Source organism: Podarcis tiliguerta (genome assembly GCF_965153285.1).
Source record: "Podarcis tiliguerta genome assembly, chromosome: 11".
Taxonomy (NCBI): domain Eukaryota; kingdom Metazoa; phylum Chordata; class Lepidosauria; order Squamata; family Lacertidae; genus Podarcis; species Podarcis tiliguerta.
The window spans coordinates 42,116,910-42,132,091 of NC_139544.1; the positions used below are offsets into that span (position 1 = coordinate 42,116,910).

General features: G+C 43.8%; 2 protein-coding genes across 9 annotated transcripts in view; one reads left to right on the forward strand and one right to left on the reverse strand.

Moving 5' to 3' along the window:
- The first annotated feature begins 2,990 nt into the window (after positions 1 to 2,990).
- MOCS2 (molybdenum cofactor synthesis 2) lies at positions 2,991 to 10,718 on the forward strand. Of its 6 annotated transcripts, none has more exons than XR_014502810.1 (7): positions 2,991 to 3,153; positions 4,338 to 4,459; positions 5,472 to 5,618; positions 7,508 to 7,630; positions 8,385 to 8,538; positions 8,811 to 8,934; positions 9,555 to 10,718. XR_014502810.1 is itself a non-coding variant. In XM_083403250.1 (7 exons), exons 4-7 carry the CDS (start codon positions 7,510 to 7,512, stop codon positions 9,621 to 9,623), a joined length of 468 nt encoding a protein of 155 aa, XP_083259376.1. In that variant the 5' UTR covers positions 3,005 to 3,153; positions 4,413 to 4,459; positions 5,472 to 5,618; positions 7,503 to 7,509; the 3' UTR covers positions 9,624 to 10,718. The 6 variants fall into 6 exon arrangements, 3 of the variants coding, with proteins under 3 accessions (XP_083259376.1, XP_083259377.1, XP_083259375.1); XR_014502812.1 differs by having other exon boundaries at positions 2,992 to 3,153; positions 7,503 to 7,630; XM_083403250.1 differs by having other exon boundaries at positions 3,005 to 3,153; positions 4,413 to 4,459; positions 7,503 to 7,630.
- A 1,299-nt stretch (positions 10,719 to 12,017) lies between these two features.
- ITGA2 (integrin subunit alpha 2) overlaps positions 12,018 to 15,182 on the reverse strand; it is a 58,751-nt gene continuing 55,586 nt past the window's right edge. For all 3 annotated transcript variants that reach the window (XM_083402653.1, XM_083402655.1, XM_083402654.1), the window contains one exon: positions 12,018 to 14,603. In XM_083402653.1, coding sequence (XP_083258779.1) covers positions 14,514 to 14,603 — 90 coding nt within the window. In that variant the 3' untranslated portion in view covers positions 12,018 to 14,513. The remainder of the gene's footprint in view (positions 14,604 to 15,182) is intronic.

Genomic DNA, 15,182 nt, shown 5'->3' on the forward strand with positions numbered 1-15,182 from the left:
CCTCCTGGTGGTTCCCTCACTGCGAGATGTGAATGAAGCTTGATCACTCATGCCCCATTCACCCAACTGGACCACACATATACAGGGTAATACTGTATATGATAAACCATACACCAACATTTCCATATACAGTGGTACCTCGGGTTACATACGCTTCAGGTTACATAAGCTTCAGGTTACAGACTCCGCTAACCCAGAAATATTACCTCCGGTTAAGGACTTTGCTTCAGGATGAGAACAGAAATCGTGCTCTGGTGGTACAGCAGCAGCAGGAGGCCCCATTAGCTAAAGTGGTCTTCAGGTTAAGAACAGTTTCAGGTTAAGAACGGACCTCCGGAACGAATTAAGTACGTAACCAGAGGTACCACTGTATATGAAGATTCGGTGCACATGCAAAACTGCTCAGCAAAGTCTAGTTTTCCAGTCAGCAAAGAGATATTAAGAGAGGTTTCATGGCATTTGCAAGAAATGGGATGGGCAACTTCCTTTCCCAGCAAATGCTGTCAGATACCATTAATCCAAGCCTTCAAAAAAGGCAGCATTTTCTCTCTTTCACCTGAACACTTTGATGCACTCAGCTCCCCACCCCCCACCATCTTTTTTATTTTATTTTATCCCTTTACTGCAGACCTGTATATAAACAAGTCAAAATGTGGGCAGTGCATAAAATGTGCACCGTAGTTGGAACTTTAGCAAGAAATCAATATTACAGTAAATGTCAAAATGGATAAATAAGCTCTATAGTACCTCCATTGTTAAAGCGATGGGAACTGGCAGAACCAGGGCAAAGGGGCAAACATATCAAGGAAAGTGACACAACTATATTCTGGCAGCAACACACACTATTTTAATGATCTAGACAGGACACTAGTCAATAAAATGGGTTTATTCTCCCCATCCCCATCCAGCGTACCCACTTTCAGGACCTTCTACCTCCCATTTTCAATTTTGTCATTCATAGCAATGAAATGGGCAATAAAACATGTCACAGCTAAATAAAACTGCAAACAGGGAACAAAAATGGGATGAAGTTTAAGAGAATCACAGTGTCTGCGCACTGTGTCTGCGTGCAGAATTATTCGTGTCTCTCGTGGGGCTTGCAAATTAAAGCAAATTAAAACTGGTGGAGTTTGAAAACTTCAGCTAAATATATGCTATCCCCCCCCCCCAAAAAAAAACATTTAAGGCTTGCTAAAACAACTTAAGCTGATGGAATATGTGCAGCTTGCGGACTTAACATATAGAATAAGGGAACAAGGAGATCATATGTTTAAAGATTGGAAAATGTTTGTTGAATATATGGGTGAAAATTGTGTACATTTGAAAATGTTGGCAGCATTAATATAAATTCATCAGTGTAAATAAGTTTTGATGGATGCAATAATGGAATGGTTTAGTTTATGTAAAATATGCAGGGATTTATGATATGTAAAATGAACCATGGAAAGAAGAAGGGAGGTCACTGATATTTTAAGGTTGTTTAAATGAATATTCCAAATTGTAAAACAGAACAACTTAATAAAAATTATAAAAAAGATTGCTCAAACAAACAAACAAAGCATAAGCACCAGTGCTTTGCCATGCTAGCTGGAGCTGATGGGAATTGTAGCCAAAACATCTGGAGGGCACCACGTTGGGGAAGCCCTGGAGGAAAGGTCCACTCTGCACTTCTTCCTTCCCTATTTAAAGAAAATGTTCTCTTGTTAAAATCTCCAGCTCTGGCTTCCTTTGGGCAGAAGTGGCCACTGTACTCTATGCTCTGGTAACTTCTAGATTAGATTACTGCAATGTGCTCTACATAGGGCTGCCCTTGAAGATGACTTGGATACAGCTGCATTGGTTGCCTGGCCTTGGCCCAATTCAAGGTGCTCTACAACCCTAAATGACTTCGGTTCCAAATATCTGAGCAACCACCTCCTTCCCCACCAACCATCCTGGATGCTAAGATGTGTAAGACCTTGGCAGTTCCACCTCCCTCAGGTGAGGTAGGCATAGAGAGCAGAAGCCTTCTACAAATTGTTATTAGTTGCTGCAATCTATATAAATATGGTGTGTGGATTATAACCAGGGATGGATTAACCATTAAGCATAATAATCACGTGTTTAGGACATTAAGGCAAGGGGGGGGGCACCACGGAAATGCTCCATTGCCAGATTTTTAACATTAATGGTCACAAATTGCTCAGATGAGTGTTCATTTTCTCAGTTGAAGTATATTAAAAATATCAACAGAACAACTATGTGACAAGAGAGGCTGGATACAATATCTCAACTAAATATAGAAGCAGGTGTATTGTGTAAGATTAGTTTTGAGGCTCTGATCAAAGACTTTATATCTGAAAAATGTTCTCCTACTTTTTCTAACTGCAAAGTGGAAGTATACAGAAATAAACATGATTTTCCATCTTATTGTAGGCTTTTTTATTTTGAAAATTTTATACACACACACACACACACACACATATATATATATATATATATATATATATTTCACGGTTCATTATGGTTTATATTTTGATTCAGATAAATATGGGGGCACCAAAATCTTTTAAATGTTCGGACCTCTTAATCCGGCCGTGATTACAGCACATCTCTTACATCACGTGCGTATGAAATGACAAGGACACACGCCTTCCGGGCCTTGTACAAATATCCCGCAAGAAAGGAGCAAGCTGGGGTTTAGTTGCACGCGTGTGCTCATATCCTAGCCAAGCCCGGGTTGTGCAGCCTGATCCTACGCATCTATACTCGCAAGTGCTTCCCCACGATCTCTACAAGGCTGCAGCCCTACGGCACAATCCTGCGCCTGCCTACTCGGAAGCAAGCCTCGGGGAGTTCAACCGGGCTTTCTCCTAGGTAAGTGGGTGCAGGATCGCAGGCTTCCGTCCTTTTCCCTGGACTGCAGACGCAGCAAAGCGACCAGCTTCCCTCCCGCTCCGAGCTTTCCCCCGGTTTTCCGCTCCGAGAAGCCAGCCCACGGGGAGGTGGAGCCGCTGGGAGGCGGCGCCGAAAGAGGCCGGCTCGGCTTAGTCGCCTCCGCGGCCTTTCCCGGAGCCGACGCAGGCGCAAAAAAGGAGAAACCCGCAAGCCGATCGCTGAGAAAGGAGAGCGGGGCAGCTGCCTGCCCGGGACGGCGCGCCCATGAGCTGCGAGGTACGCAGAAGGAGGAGCTCCCCTGCAAGCCTCCCGGCCTCCCTCCGCGATCGCTGGCTTGCGATCCCCCCTCGGTCCCTTCGATCACGATCCGCCCCTGGGCCTTCGGCTTCTAGGCGCCATGAGACGCCGCCCCCTTCCCCGCCACCCGGAAAGGGCATTTCTGAGCACGGGTCGGAAGCCTTGGTGAGAGAGGGGAGCGTCGGTTTGCTTGGGCGGTAAGCCCTCTGCATGCGCTCAGAGGCACGAGCTTCTCCAGTTTGGTCCCCGGGGTTTGGGCTGCTTGAAATGCAAGCTCCGCGTCTTGCCTTTCGGGATCATCACGGAGCTGCCCAAGGTGGTGGTTCGTAGCGTGAAACGAACTAAGAGAATAAAGTAGAAGTTCCACACCAACAGCAACAATTTCTTCCTCGGAAAAAGCCTCAGAATAAAGTCATGGAGAAACAGCAGCAGTAGGAGTTAAATTACAGCTCAAAAACCCAGATCAGTCATTTAGAAGTGGGTGTAAACATGCTGTTTTGGCATCTGGTCCTGGCATTGTGCTGTGCAGTTCAATCCCACAGGTGTGCACAGAAGGACTTCCGCACTTCCCATTTTATTAATAAAAGCTTGCAGTTCTGCACATTTATCCACTATCCCTTTATTGGAAGTTATCCATATATACATTGGTTCCATGCTCTTAACTGATGTGAACCGAGCTGCAGGGAATCTTTTTTCATTTTATTTTCCTTGAGTGCATTTGGTCTGTTTACACTGGAGACCAGTGAATAATGCAGCACTGCTGTTGTGCTTGTGTTTAAAAAGCCTCACTTGACTGCCTTGGCCTTTGTGGAACTTGCTTCCAAGCAGGTTTGCTGACCAAGGATGGCGGAAAAAAATTACTTCTTGATGGTCCAGCGCAGTCCCCTATGGCCTTAGGTGAGCCATTGCTACAATGTGTAGACTCATAATTTTGAGAATGTATTTTTATCCTGATCTTCAGCCGGTATGGGAATAATAATGCTAGTTGATCGTGCCAGGCTGTTGTATGAATTTGTGAGATAACGTATGTTGTGGGCAGCTAAGAAAAGGGTAGGTTTATTCACTCACAACCCTGCTCTTGTTCCTCTGAAGAACTCATAGTAGCTTGTATAGGCATAGGTGAGTAACTATCATTATCCATCTGGTTTGCATTTCTAAAACAGGTGGTAGTGCTGTACTTTGCAAAAAGTGCCGAATTAGCCGGTGTCCGCACTGAGACCATTTCCGTGCCCCAACAGATAACATCCCTGCAGCTGTGGGAAGAAATTGTCAAGAGGCATTCAAGGTATGATGACTTCCGACTGGTAAAAGATGCTGCCTCTTGAGTGTGTAACTGGCCCAAGATCACCCAGAAAACATCGTAGCCAAACTTGGGTCTGCTGGTCCTTGTTTGACCCTCTTAACTTATCCTTTGCCAACCTGGTGCTGCCCAGATGTTCTAGACTTAGCATGCCATGTGTGTGGGGGGCATTATTGGGTTATTGCTTTTGGTTTGATGTTATATGTTGTGGTCTTGTTGTGAACCGCCCTGAGACCTCCAGGTATAGGGAGGTGTTAAGTTGAATAATAATAATAATAATAATAATAATAATCAGGCCTAGGTAGTGCAGAGGCTGATGGGACTTGTAGTTTTCAGAGGGCACCAGGTCATGATTTATGGGGGGGGGGCAGGCTTCATGTTGGGGAGGGGGCAGAACCTCAGTTATTTACGTATTTTTATAGATTTTCATGGGCAGCTGCCCCCCCCCCCCCTTGGCTACACCCATTCACCAGGTTAGAAAAGGCTACTGTGACCATCACACTGAGATTCCATTTCCCACCACTTGTAGTGGTGGTCCTTCTATTTCCTTGTAGGCAAATGGTCTCCTCAAAGAAACAAGTGGCAAACAGCATTGTTACTGTCCATTTGAATTCTTGGTTGCTTGGGAAATCAGAGTTTAGGAACTGGTCTTGATAAGTGAGTGTCACAGAGCCTGTGGGGCGTACCAGAGGGAGCGGATTTGCTATGCTAGCTTCCTGGCAGGTGGTTCCCTGTTGCTTACCAGGATGGGCAAGGTAGCCAGGACTTCCTGACTGCGTTAACCTTCTCCCTACTGGTAAGCCACACCTGCTTACCTGCTAGAAAGCTAGCATAGCAGCTCTATCCCACCTTGTGAGTCTCTTCTGCCACTAGCTCTTTTCAGGAGCCGGTTTTACATTTGGGATACCTGATTCCGCTTCAGCTGGTTTGAGTTGTTTAGCCTCAGGCCCGTGGTGTCCTAGGAAACATTACTCTTTCTCCTGATGTCGTTCTTTAGGCTCGCTGCTATACAGGATCAAGTCGTCTTTGCTGTCCGCCAGGAGTACGTGCTTCTTGGGGATCAGCTGGTGGTCCTCAACCCAGGGGACGAGGTTGCCGTTATCCCCCCTATTAGTGGAGGTTAGCTCTGGAAAGACGGCATCAGGTGTGTGCTCTTGTCTTCCTAAAGGGCGATTCGATTAGGGGAGTGCACATGTTACGTTAAATGAGTGCACAGAAAGAGTTGTGCTGTACACTGGTTCAGTTATTCACAGGTAACATTCAGTGGATATGCATTCTGTGTCCCGTGTATACATAGTAGTTGAGCTGTGCAAATCAACAAGTGTACACCCTTGGAAACCAGTGCTTGTGCATGTGTCGAGACTGCTTTTTCTTGTGTTCAGTGTAACATGTGAACGAGCCTCTCGGCACTCGATGAGGTATGAACATGGTGTGTCTGCACACATGATATGGGTACAGGTGCCAAAATTACGATTCTCTACACAAACAGGAGTTGTGTCCTGTGGAAGTAATTAAGAATAACCTAATCCCTGTTCAGATCTTCTTCATATGTTTCCAATTGTGTGATTTAGAAGCAGGGAAACAAAGTCCCACTAGGCAGACTTGCCCTCTTCAACCATGTTCCTTCTACTTTCCACATTTTGGGGATGAATTTCTGAGTAGGAAGCTAGCTCTAATTATGGAGCTCCCCACACAGTTTCACAGGAGGAGAAATCCCTGAATTTCTAAATCTAAAACAGAAGTTTTCAACCTTTTTGAGTCCATGGCTCCCTTGACCAACTACATTCTTTCTGCGGCACCCCTGCGGGGCTCAGGAGCCCAGTTATGTCACCCTTGCCTGCAGAGCTGGCAGCCTCTTATCCTTTTTCAAACACACTCCCTTGTAGAGGGTTCCCTCAGCCTCCTCTCCCCTCTCCTTGGAAGTCCTCTGGGCAGCCACTGCTGCCACCCCTGGTCTCTGAGCTTCACCCCTGCCCCAAAGAGAGGTGCCTCCTCACACTGCCCAACAGGGGCCTGGGACTTGTCTGTCCAATCCCAACAGCAAGGGCTATAGGACTGGCTGGCTGGGCACCCTTGCCTGCTTGCTTGCTTCCTCTGAGGCCACCTCAGCTCCTGGCAACCAGCGCCCCCTGGCCAGCCCCAGAGGCACCATTCGTCCCTCGAGCTTCTAGCCAGGGCTGCTGCAACAAACAGCTATGCAAGCCTTTGGCAGGCAGAGATACAAGAGGGCATCAGAGAAGGGAGGGGAGGAAAGAGGGCCAGTGTTGTCCGCAGCACCCCTGACCATCATTCAAGGCACCCCAGGCTGTCACAGCACACTGGTTGAACTGGTGGCATGACTGTTCAAAGTGGCATGACACAGCTTTAAAAGTACAATGCAGATGAGGCCCAAGTTGCACATGCCAGATACACTGTGATGCTGGGTTCTCTCGCTTTCCAGCATCCACACTCTAAATACACTCATTTAAGGCTTTGACCTGGAATTTCTATTATTCTAGTAGCAGGTCAAGAAGCATTTTTGCAAATGATCCCATTAACTGGAGCACCGTATTTTTCCGTGTATAACACCCCCATGTATAAGACGACCCCTGTTTTTTTGGACCACAAAAGGGGGGGCTTGCCCAGAGTTGTTCAGCTTTTGGGGGGAGGGGCACCACCCCCAATCACGCTACAACCTGCCCGCAAATGCAAATAGCACGCATCGCCGCGGCCACCAATCGTCTGCACGCTCACCGCCAAAAGCCCACCTGGCCACTCGACACAGCCGAGTGCATGCACGCCTCACCTCTGTCGTAAATAGCACACCCAATTGCTGCAGCCACAGCCATTCGTCAGCAGGCCTTGCCTCAGCAACCAATCAGATGCCCAATCGCCGCTGCCAATCTCTTGCTGGCTGCTGCCACCAATTGCCTGATATACGTGTGTAAGGCGACCTGCATTTTTTGCATATTATATCTAAGGAAAACATATTGTCTTATACACGGGAAAATATGGTAATAACTTTCATTTCACCACCGCTTATTCCTAGAGAAGCCATGAGCGTAAGTGAGGATGAGCCCAAGGACTTGATAAAATTGAACCACGAGAAGCTCTCGGCAGACGAAATATCGGCACTGGTGGTTTCCCCCTGCTGTGGAGCTGTGTCTTTATTTATAGGTAGGTTTGATGCACATAGTGTGAATTTTGGAATAAGAGAGAAACCCTTTTTTAAAAAAACAAAAACAAAACCCCTGTTAAAATCACCCTTACAGAACTTACATAGGTGGTTGCAGCTGGTTCCCAGAAAGAAAGAATCATCCATATGCTGTCAGAATTGTCCTTTTTAGTTACCCCTCTAAGCATGTGAACATCCAGAGACAGTTACAGTGGTACCTCGGGTTAAGAACTTAATTCGTTCTGGAGATCCGTTCTTAACCTGAAACTGTTCTTAACCTGAAGCACCACTTTAGCTAATGGGGCCTCCCGCTGCTGCCGTGTTAACGGAGCACAATTTTTGTTCTCATCCTGAAGCAAAGTTCTTAACCCGAGGTACTATTTCTGGGTTAGCAAAGTCTGTAACCTGAAGCGTATGTACCCTGAGGTACCACTGTATATCCCAAACCCTGTCAAAACAACCTTTCATGGTGAACCCTATTGGTTTCCAACACTCTGCCAGTTTCATGTCTGCAGACACAAGCAGAAGTGCTGCAACTTCTCCGGGGCTGGGGACTAGGCTTGCATGTACAGAGCTTTTGTTCTGTTAGTGTGCTGTGGACCCTCCTCAGGTGACTGGTCTCATTTGGACCTGGAACCACTGTCTGGGAAATCATTGATAACCTTGTTAACCTACTTTAACAAAACTGTTGAAGTGAATGTTTTTGTCCTGTTGACCTTTTCCAACCAGCCAGTTGAACACGCCCTTTCATTTCAGGCACTACCAGAAATAACTTTGAGGGGAGAAAGGTCATACACTTAGAATATGAAGCATATGAACCGATGGCAGAAGCGGAAATCAAGAAAATATGCACAGATATTAGATTAAAATGGCCTTCGGTGAAACATATAGCTATACACCATAGACTTGGGTATGTATGACCAATGATCCGATTATTGTCACGTCAAGTTGCTCTTGTAATTTCTGTCTCTTGTTTTCTTAATTTTCCTGTTGAATCCTGCCTCAGAAAGTATAAGAGAGGGACATGACAGTTCTGACTTGAGATTCCTAGGATATAGCTTGCCTGCAGTGTGTGAGAGTGTGCAATAATTAGCAGAAAGACAGTGGATTTTATTTAGCCCTCTAAAGATTAAGCGAATACGGATAAAAACAACTAATATTTCCTTTCGCTTTTCCCTGTAGTTCGGTTCCCATTAGTGAAGCGAGTGTGATGGTCGCAATCTCTTCGCCTCACAGAGCAGAGTCTCTTGAGGCTGTGCAATACGGCATCAACGCTTTGAAAGCAACTGTCCCTATATGGAAAAAGGTATGTGTATGTGTCATTTCTCCCATCTTTCCTTTTTCAATACAATAAACTACATGTATGTGCCTGGTAGGGACAGTTTGGCAAGAAGGGTGAAGTTTCTCCAAGGGTTATTTAACAAACAAACAAAAGTGTCAATCTACATGTGCCCGCCAAATTTTGCTGCGACTTCTAAAAACATGTGCTACACACACACCAAAGCTCTCATCAGTTTGATCCAGGTATTTGATTAATCTTAATATATAAAAGATATCTTTTGTGAATGAGGATAGGTAATGGGGCAGAGATTCTGGGCTCCACTAGAGCTGCCTTTCAGGCTTCTTCACTGAAGGACACTGACCTTTGCTTTTGGGAGTCTATGCATTCATCCATATATGCAGTCAGTTTCCCTCCTCTCCAGGGCTCCTTTGTAAATTGATCATTTAGCTGTTCTCCTGAATTGTGCTGTGGGGTTGTTGTTTTTAAGGTTTTAATAGAACCCAACATCAACAGGAAGTTTAAAAATCTAGATGCTTCAGGTTGGTTGCAGTCACAGGAACATTTTTCTCTCTCCTCATCTGTGTTTGCTGATCTGTGTGATCAGCTTTGCAACAGTTATCATCCATGATGCTCTCTGGTTGCAGGAGGTCTATGAAGAGGAATCCTCTTGGAAAGAAAACAAGGAGTGCTTTTGGGCCAAGACACTGAAATAAAGCTCTGCCGACAAGACTACCTAACTGTGCTTAAATAATACAGCATGGCTGCAAGGATAAGATCAGAAGCTTCTGTTCCAGATTAACAACTCTTTCACATGGCAACTGGACCCTAAGCCACTTTCTGTCATTTGATTAAGGCAGCTTCATAGCCTACACAGTCAAATTTTTTTTTAAAAAAAATGATTGCCAAACATTTAATTGGAAATACACTAATGGTTGTGGAATATATATATTTTTATTCTAGTGATTTCTTCTAGGGGTCAAAGGTATGTAAACATAAAAGTTACCATCCCCATGGAGTTGTTCACACTTAGCAAATTCTTATTTCAAACCTGCTCATTAAAGCGGATTCGTTCTGAGTAACAACGGGATGTCTGCAATGCTGCTAGTTCAAAGCATCAGCCCAGCATTCTGCTGGGTTACCGGGGCTCATCATAGTTCATAGTTGCAGTTCGACTGAATCGCATTTGCTGAACACAAGCCACAGGCACTCCTGAGCCATCGCTCCCTGTAAAGTTATTAGGGCAACTACTTCTGCCATGCTGCTAGCAGCATATGGACTTTTTCCAGCACTGGGTGGAGCTTTTGGGGCTTATTAGAGTCCGAATGCTGTCATAACTCTCAGATGGGTTTAGTACATACCAGTGGCCATGGGAAGGTGACATTGGCTCCTTTGACTATGTGTAGGATAATTTGCAGCTACAGAAGCGCAAGCCGTTTGTAACCCTAGAAGTAGTGTAGGTCAAAAGGGTTAGGCTGATAATCACACTCAATGGGAACAGTTAAGGAGTAAAAAGTGTGTTGTTGTTTTTTAAAAGTGCTGCCTCATAACAGAATAAACTTAAGTGCCTTTTGGTAGTGTCTGAAGATAATACTTCTGTCATCATGCATTCATGTTTTGATTATTGGTTTCAAACATAAGACTGCCGGGAGTTGTGGACAGATTTAGATGGTTAAAAATGTGATGTAAAAGCACTGAATTATTTTTTGTTGTTGTTGTTGTTCAACCATTATTTATGTCTAGCCCATTCCTTTATTTCTGAAAATATGGACTCTTCTTTAGAAGCAGATTAAACTCAGTGGTGCCCAAAAGCCTGCAACAGATTTTACGTTTGTTTATTTATTTGATGCACCAATACGTTTTGTGAAGCCATGTGTAAGTGTGTTGTGGACCTGCAGTAATGCAGGCAACCACCGTCTTATGCATGTCCACTCAGAAATAAGTCCTATTTAATTCAGTGGGTCTTAGTAAAGGTAAAGGTACCCCTGCCCGTACGGGCCAGTCTTGACAGACTCTAGGGTTGTGCACTCATCTCACTCTAGAGGCCGGGAGCCAGCGCTGTCCGCAGACACTTCTGGATCATGTGGCCAGCGTGACGAAGCTGCTCTAGCGAACCGGCACCAGAGCAGCACACGGAAACGCCGTTTACCTTCCCGCTATAAAGCGGTACCTATTTATCTATTTGCACTTAAGGGTACTTTCGAACTGCTAGGTGGGCATGAGCTGGGACCGAACGACGGGAGCTCACTCCGCCGCGGGGATTCGAACCGCTGACCATGCGATCGGCAAGTCCTAGGCGCTGAGGTTTTACCCACAGTGCCACCTGCGTCCCGTTCAGTGGGTCTTACTCCCAGGTAAATGGGTATGCACTTTAAAAGAGCTACTGCACTCAGTGGGATAAAATCAGATGCGAATGCTGGCCACAGGCTTACAGTTTTTCCCTGGTTGGGTGATCAGCATGTTTTATTGAAGTTTAAGAATCCTAAATTTAAAAAGGAGGGTGAAAATATTTATCTTATTTAAGATCTGAATGGTAAATATTTATATTTAAATTATAAATACATTGAATTACATTAAAACGATAGTAAGGGAGGAAGAATTGCCAGGCTTTGCATATCCAGACATGTGAATTTTTGATACAACAGAGCACCACTCTGTACAGTGCTGTAAAGAGACACATTCTGAATTTCCCTGCAACATTCCTAAGCGAATTTGCAATACACATCTGGAAGAGCAGTACTTGGTCCTGTACTGGGAACAACCAGTAGGGGTCAGTGGAGAAACTGCTGTGCCAACAAGCCTGTGACAATACAGTACATACTTTCTATGTTTACCAAAGGAAAAGAAAAGCAGGTTTTTTTTTGTTTCCACTGTAAGGTGTAAAACGATGCTTGTTTCCATGATAACTAAAGCAAATTGTATGTTTAAGGACACCTTATCAATTTACAGTTAAGTTTTGACTTGTATAACTTACTCTCGTCACTTGGAACGCATATTTATCTGCAGGCAGAGCTGGGCTAAGTCTTCCTAAGCTACATGCCCAGCACAGTGAATAGAAACTAACTAACTGCAGGCATATAAAATAAGAGTTCAGTGTAGTCTACACCAGGTTTGTTTCAATTTTACTCAAGGCAGATCCGTTTTTATTTCCGTTCTGAAATTCTGAAATAAAAGTGCAAAATATACATACACAAAGACAAACTATTACACCTGGATGCATCATATAAAAAATGAGAACACGCTATATACAATGGATTTAAAAGGTAGTGCAAATGTACATAACAATGTGGGGAGGTTTACTTTGAACTTCTGCACAACTTCTGCACAAACCCCAAATGCAGAGAGTTCAGCTTGTGCCAGCACCATCTTTCAGGTTACCTGCAGAAGACCCTAGAGTAGTTTCACAGAGGTAAGTTTTGCCCTGTACAAATAAAGCCTTTATGAGAATTGCTCACAGCTTCCTGGTAATTTCAATTGGTGTTGACACAGCAGAATGTATATTAGTAGAGCCAGGCTCCTTGGAGTTACAATTTCCAATAAATGCTGTATTCAGTGCACTAGTTTGAAATGAACAGTGCTGGTGCAGTTGAAATCCTAGCTTTGCCATTAAATAGGGTTAAGGAATCCTGGGTTCAGAATGTGCCCTGCTTTCTCTGGGTGGGTAAAGTTGGACAGATAGGATTATCCTTAACAAGCCATTGTAAAGGAAGTTGGATGAATTTGCACCTGAGAAACTAACAAAAGAGGAGCTATATGTAGGGGAAAGTCAATTGTGCAGTTGAGTGACCTTTGCCTCTGGAACATCTGATTCTGTTGTGACACTTAACATTGCTTCAAATTCCACTAAAATAATGCCTTACTGAATTCTTTAGTACAAAAACACATTTTAAAATACCTTTTTTTTAAAAGGTGTGCATGTTTATAAACCTATATATTTACATTAGATTTACAGCAGGACTGCAGATTCGTGCCAGTTTGAAAAGTGCAATAAAATAGTATCGGCAGTAGAAACTACGGAGTGTGTAAATTGCAACATGTGGCTTAATGGAAATGAATGAAAGCTGCAGGATTGCAAACTTCCAGCTTCAAGGGCTGGAAAACTTATCATTTCAAATCTTCAACAAAAGTTATTTCCCTGATCTTAAAGACACAGATTTGGAGGCTGGACGGCTGTATCCCTTTGGAAGGGCCCAACAGTTTATCAGGCAGATTTTTTTTGCAATAACAATAGCCCAATAATAGCCTAAATACTTCTAGAATATGACCCCAGATGTAGATATAACCATGGGCTCCCATGCATTTTTGGGTGAAACACGGTCTTTTGGCCATGGAACTCTGTCCCAGGAAGCATTTAATAAATACATAATAAAAATGTTGTTGTTGTTTAGTTGTGTCCTACTCTTCGTGACCCCGTGGACCAGAGCACGCCAGGCACTCCTGTCTTCCACTGCCTCCTGCAGTTTAGTCAAACTCATGCTGGTAGCTTCGAGAACCCTGTCCAACCATCTTGTCCTCTGTCATCCCCTTCTCCTTGTGCCCTCCATCTTTCCCAACATCAGGGTCTTTTCCAGGGAGTCTTCTCTTCTCATGAGGTGGCCAAAGTATTGGAGCCTCAGCTTCACGATCTGTCCTTCCAGTGACCACTCAAGGCTGATTTCCTTCAGAATGGATAGGTTTGATCTTCTTGCAGTCCATGGGACTCTCAAGAGTCTCCTCCAGCACCATAATTCAAAGGCATCTATTCTTCGGCAATCAGCCTTCTTTATGGTCCAGCTCTCACTTCCATACATCACTACTGGGAAAACCATAGCTTTAACTATACGGACCTTTGTTGGCAAGGTGATGTCTCTGCTTTTTAAGATGCTGTCTAGATAATAAAAATGGTCTCTCTTGCATTTGTGGGTGATAATAAAAATGGTCACCCACAAATGCAAGAGAGAATAGCTGCAGCAGAAGGAGTGGAAACTTCCTGCTGCCTTAGAGCTTCCAGCCACAGCCTTCATAAAGAGAGCCCTGCATGATTACTCCAGTGGCCCATCTCATCCAGCATCTTGTTCTCATAGTAGCCAATCAGAGGCTTACAAGAAGTCCATCAGCAGGATCTGAGTATGACACTATTCTTGCTTATTCATATTAAGTTTGGCTTAGTGTTAGGTGTGAATAGGTTGGAGAGTACGCTGCTGTAGGCCTTTTGTACACATCCAGCAGCTCTAGACTGCAGCTGTGTTAATGTCTTAACAAAGATTATCCTGACAGTCAATGGTATATATATAAACCATAGTATTTCTGGCACAATTCAGTGTTTACTGCTTCTGGTCCTGCTGATTCAGAACAGCTATTAATAAAATACAAAAAATACAAACAAGAAAAATAAACATATTTTAAACCCTTGTAAACAAAACCCCAAACTGACCAGCAGTTTTTGCTAAAATAAAATAGTACCTGTAAATTTTTTTCCCCCAACTATAAAAAAGGACATTTTCATTGAAAAAGAAATAAGAAATTAAAATAATCCGTAAGGCACTCCCAAGTTGTTGAACCAGTGTGAATGCAAGCAATGTTTATGAATCAGAAGGTCGGTGTACACAGTGCTATTCCTGCTATATTCATTCTCTGTCCTTAGTGAGTTCTGCAATTTCATCCACATCTTCCACATCCTTCGCCATCTTCTCATATTTTCGCTTGAAGAAACCAAGCTGTAGAAAATGTTTTGAGAAGTTTTTAAGGAGGTTAGCAAACACCACTGAAATACATTTATTTAAAATAATTTCCTTATGTATGGTATATGATACTTAAGGATAGCTCTTACATTTAATTAAAGGCTTAGTGCTATGTGCATGAGCCTCAGACAAGGGCACCTGTTTCCCTACAGCATGCTATGAGAAGATTTTGCTTTCGTTTTCAACTAACCTTGGTTTGTCACAGAAAACTATGGCTTACAGAAACAAGCCAACATCAGACTCTGGTTTCTGACCTTTGCTTCTTTCTCTAAATCAAGGTTAAGATTAATCACAATTCTGGGTTCAGACATAATAGCAAACCATGAAAATGGGTGTTCCATGCACATAATCCTAAACCTTAGTTTAGCATTATGCTCAAATCCGGCCACAGATAAAGCTATAGTATGTGAATTCAAGATAGGCACGGCTGATTTCTCAGTGGTTTCTGGAAATTTTTGGAAAGCAGTTCTTAAGTTCTGCTATGCCAGGAATGACTGGGTTACTATTGAGCAGGAACCACAAAATGAAATATATTTGAGAAAATGACTACAAGAC

Excerpts from the sequence above, each read along its gene's own strand:
- MOCS2 (XM_083403250.1), top strand. The coding sequence starts at position 7,510 with ATGAGCGTAAGTGAGGATGAGCCCAAGGACTTGATAAAATTGAACCAC. Across the intron at positions 7,631-8,384 it reads AGCTGTGTCTTTATTTATAG|GCACTACCAGAAATAACTTT; the intron begins GTAGGTTTGATG and ends CTTTCATTTCAG. Across the intron at positions 8,935-9,554 it reads CTGTCCCTATATGGAAAAAG|GAGGTCTATGAAGAGGAATC; the intron begins GTATGTGTATGT and ends CTCTGGTTGCAG.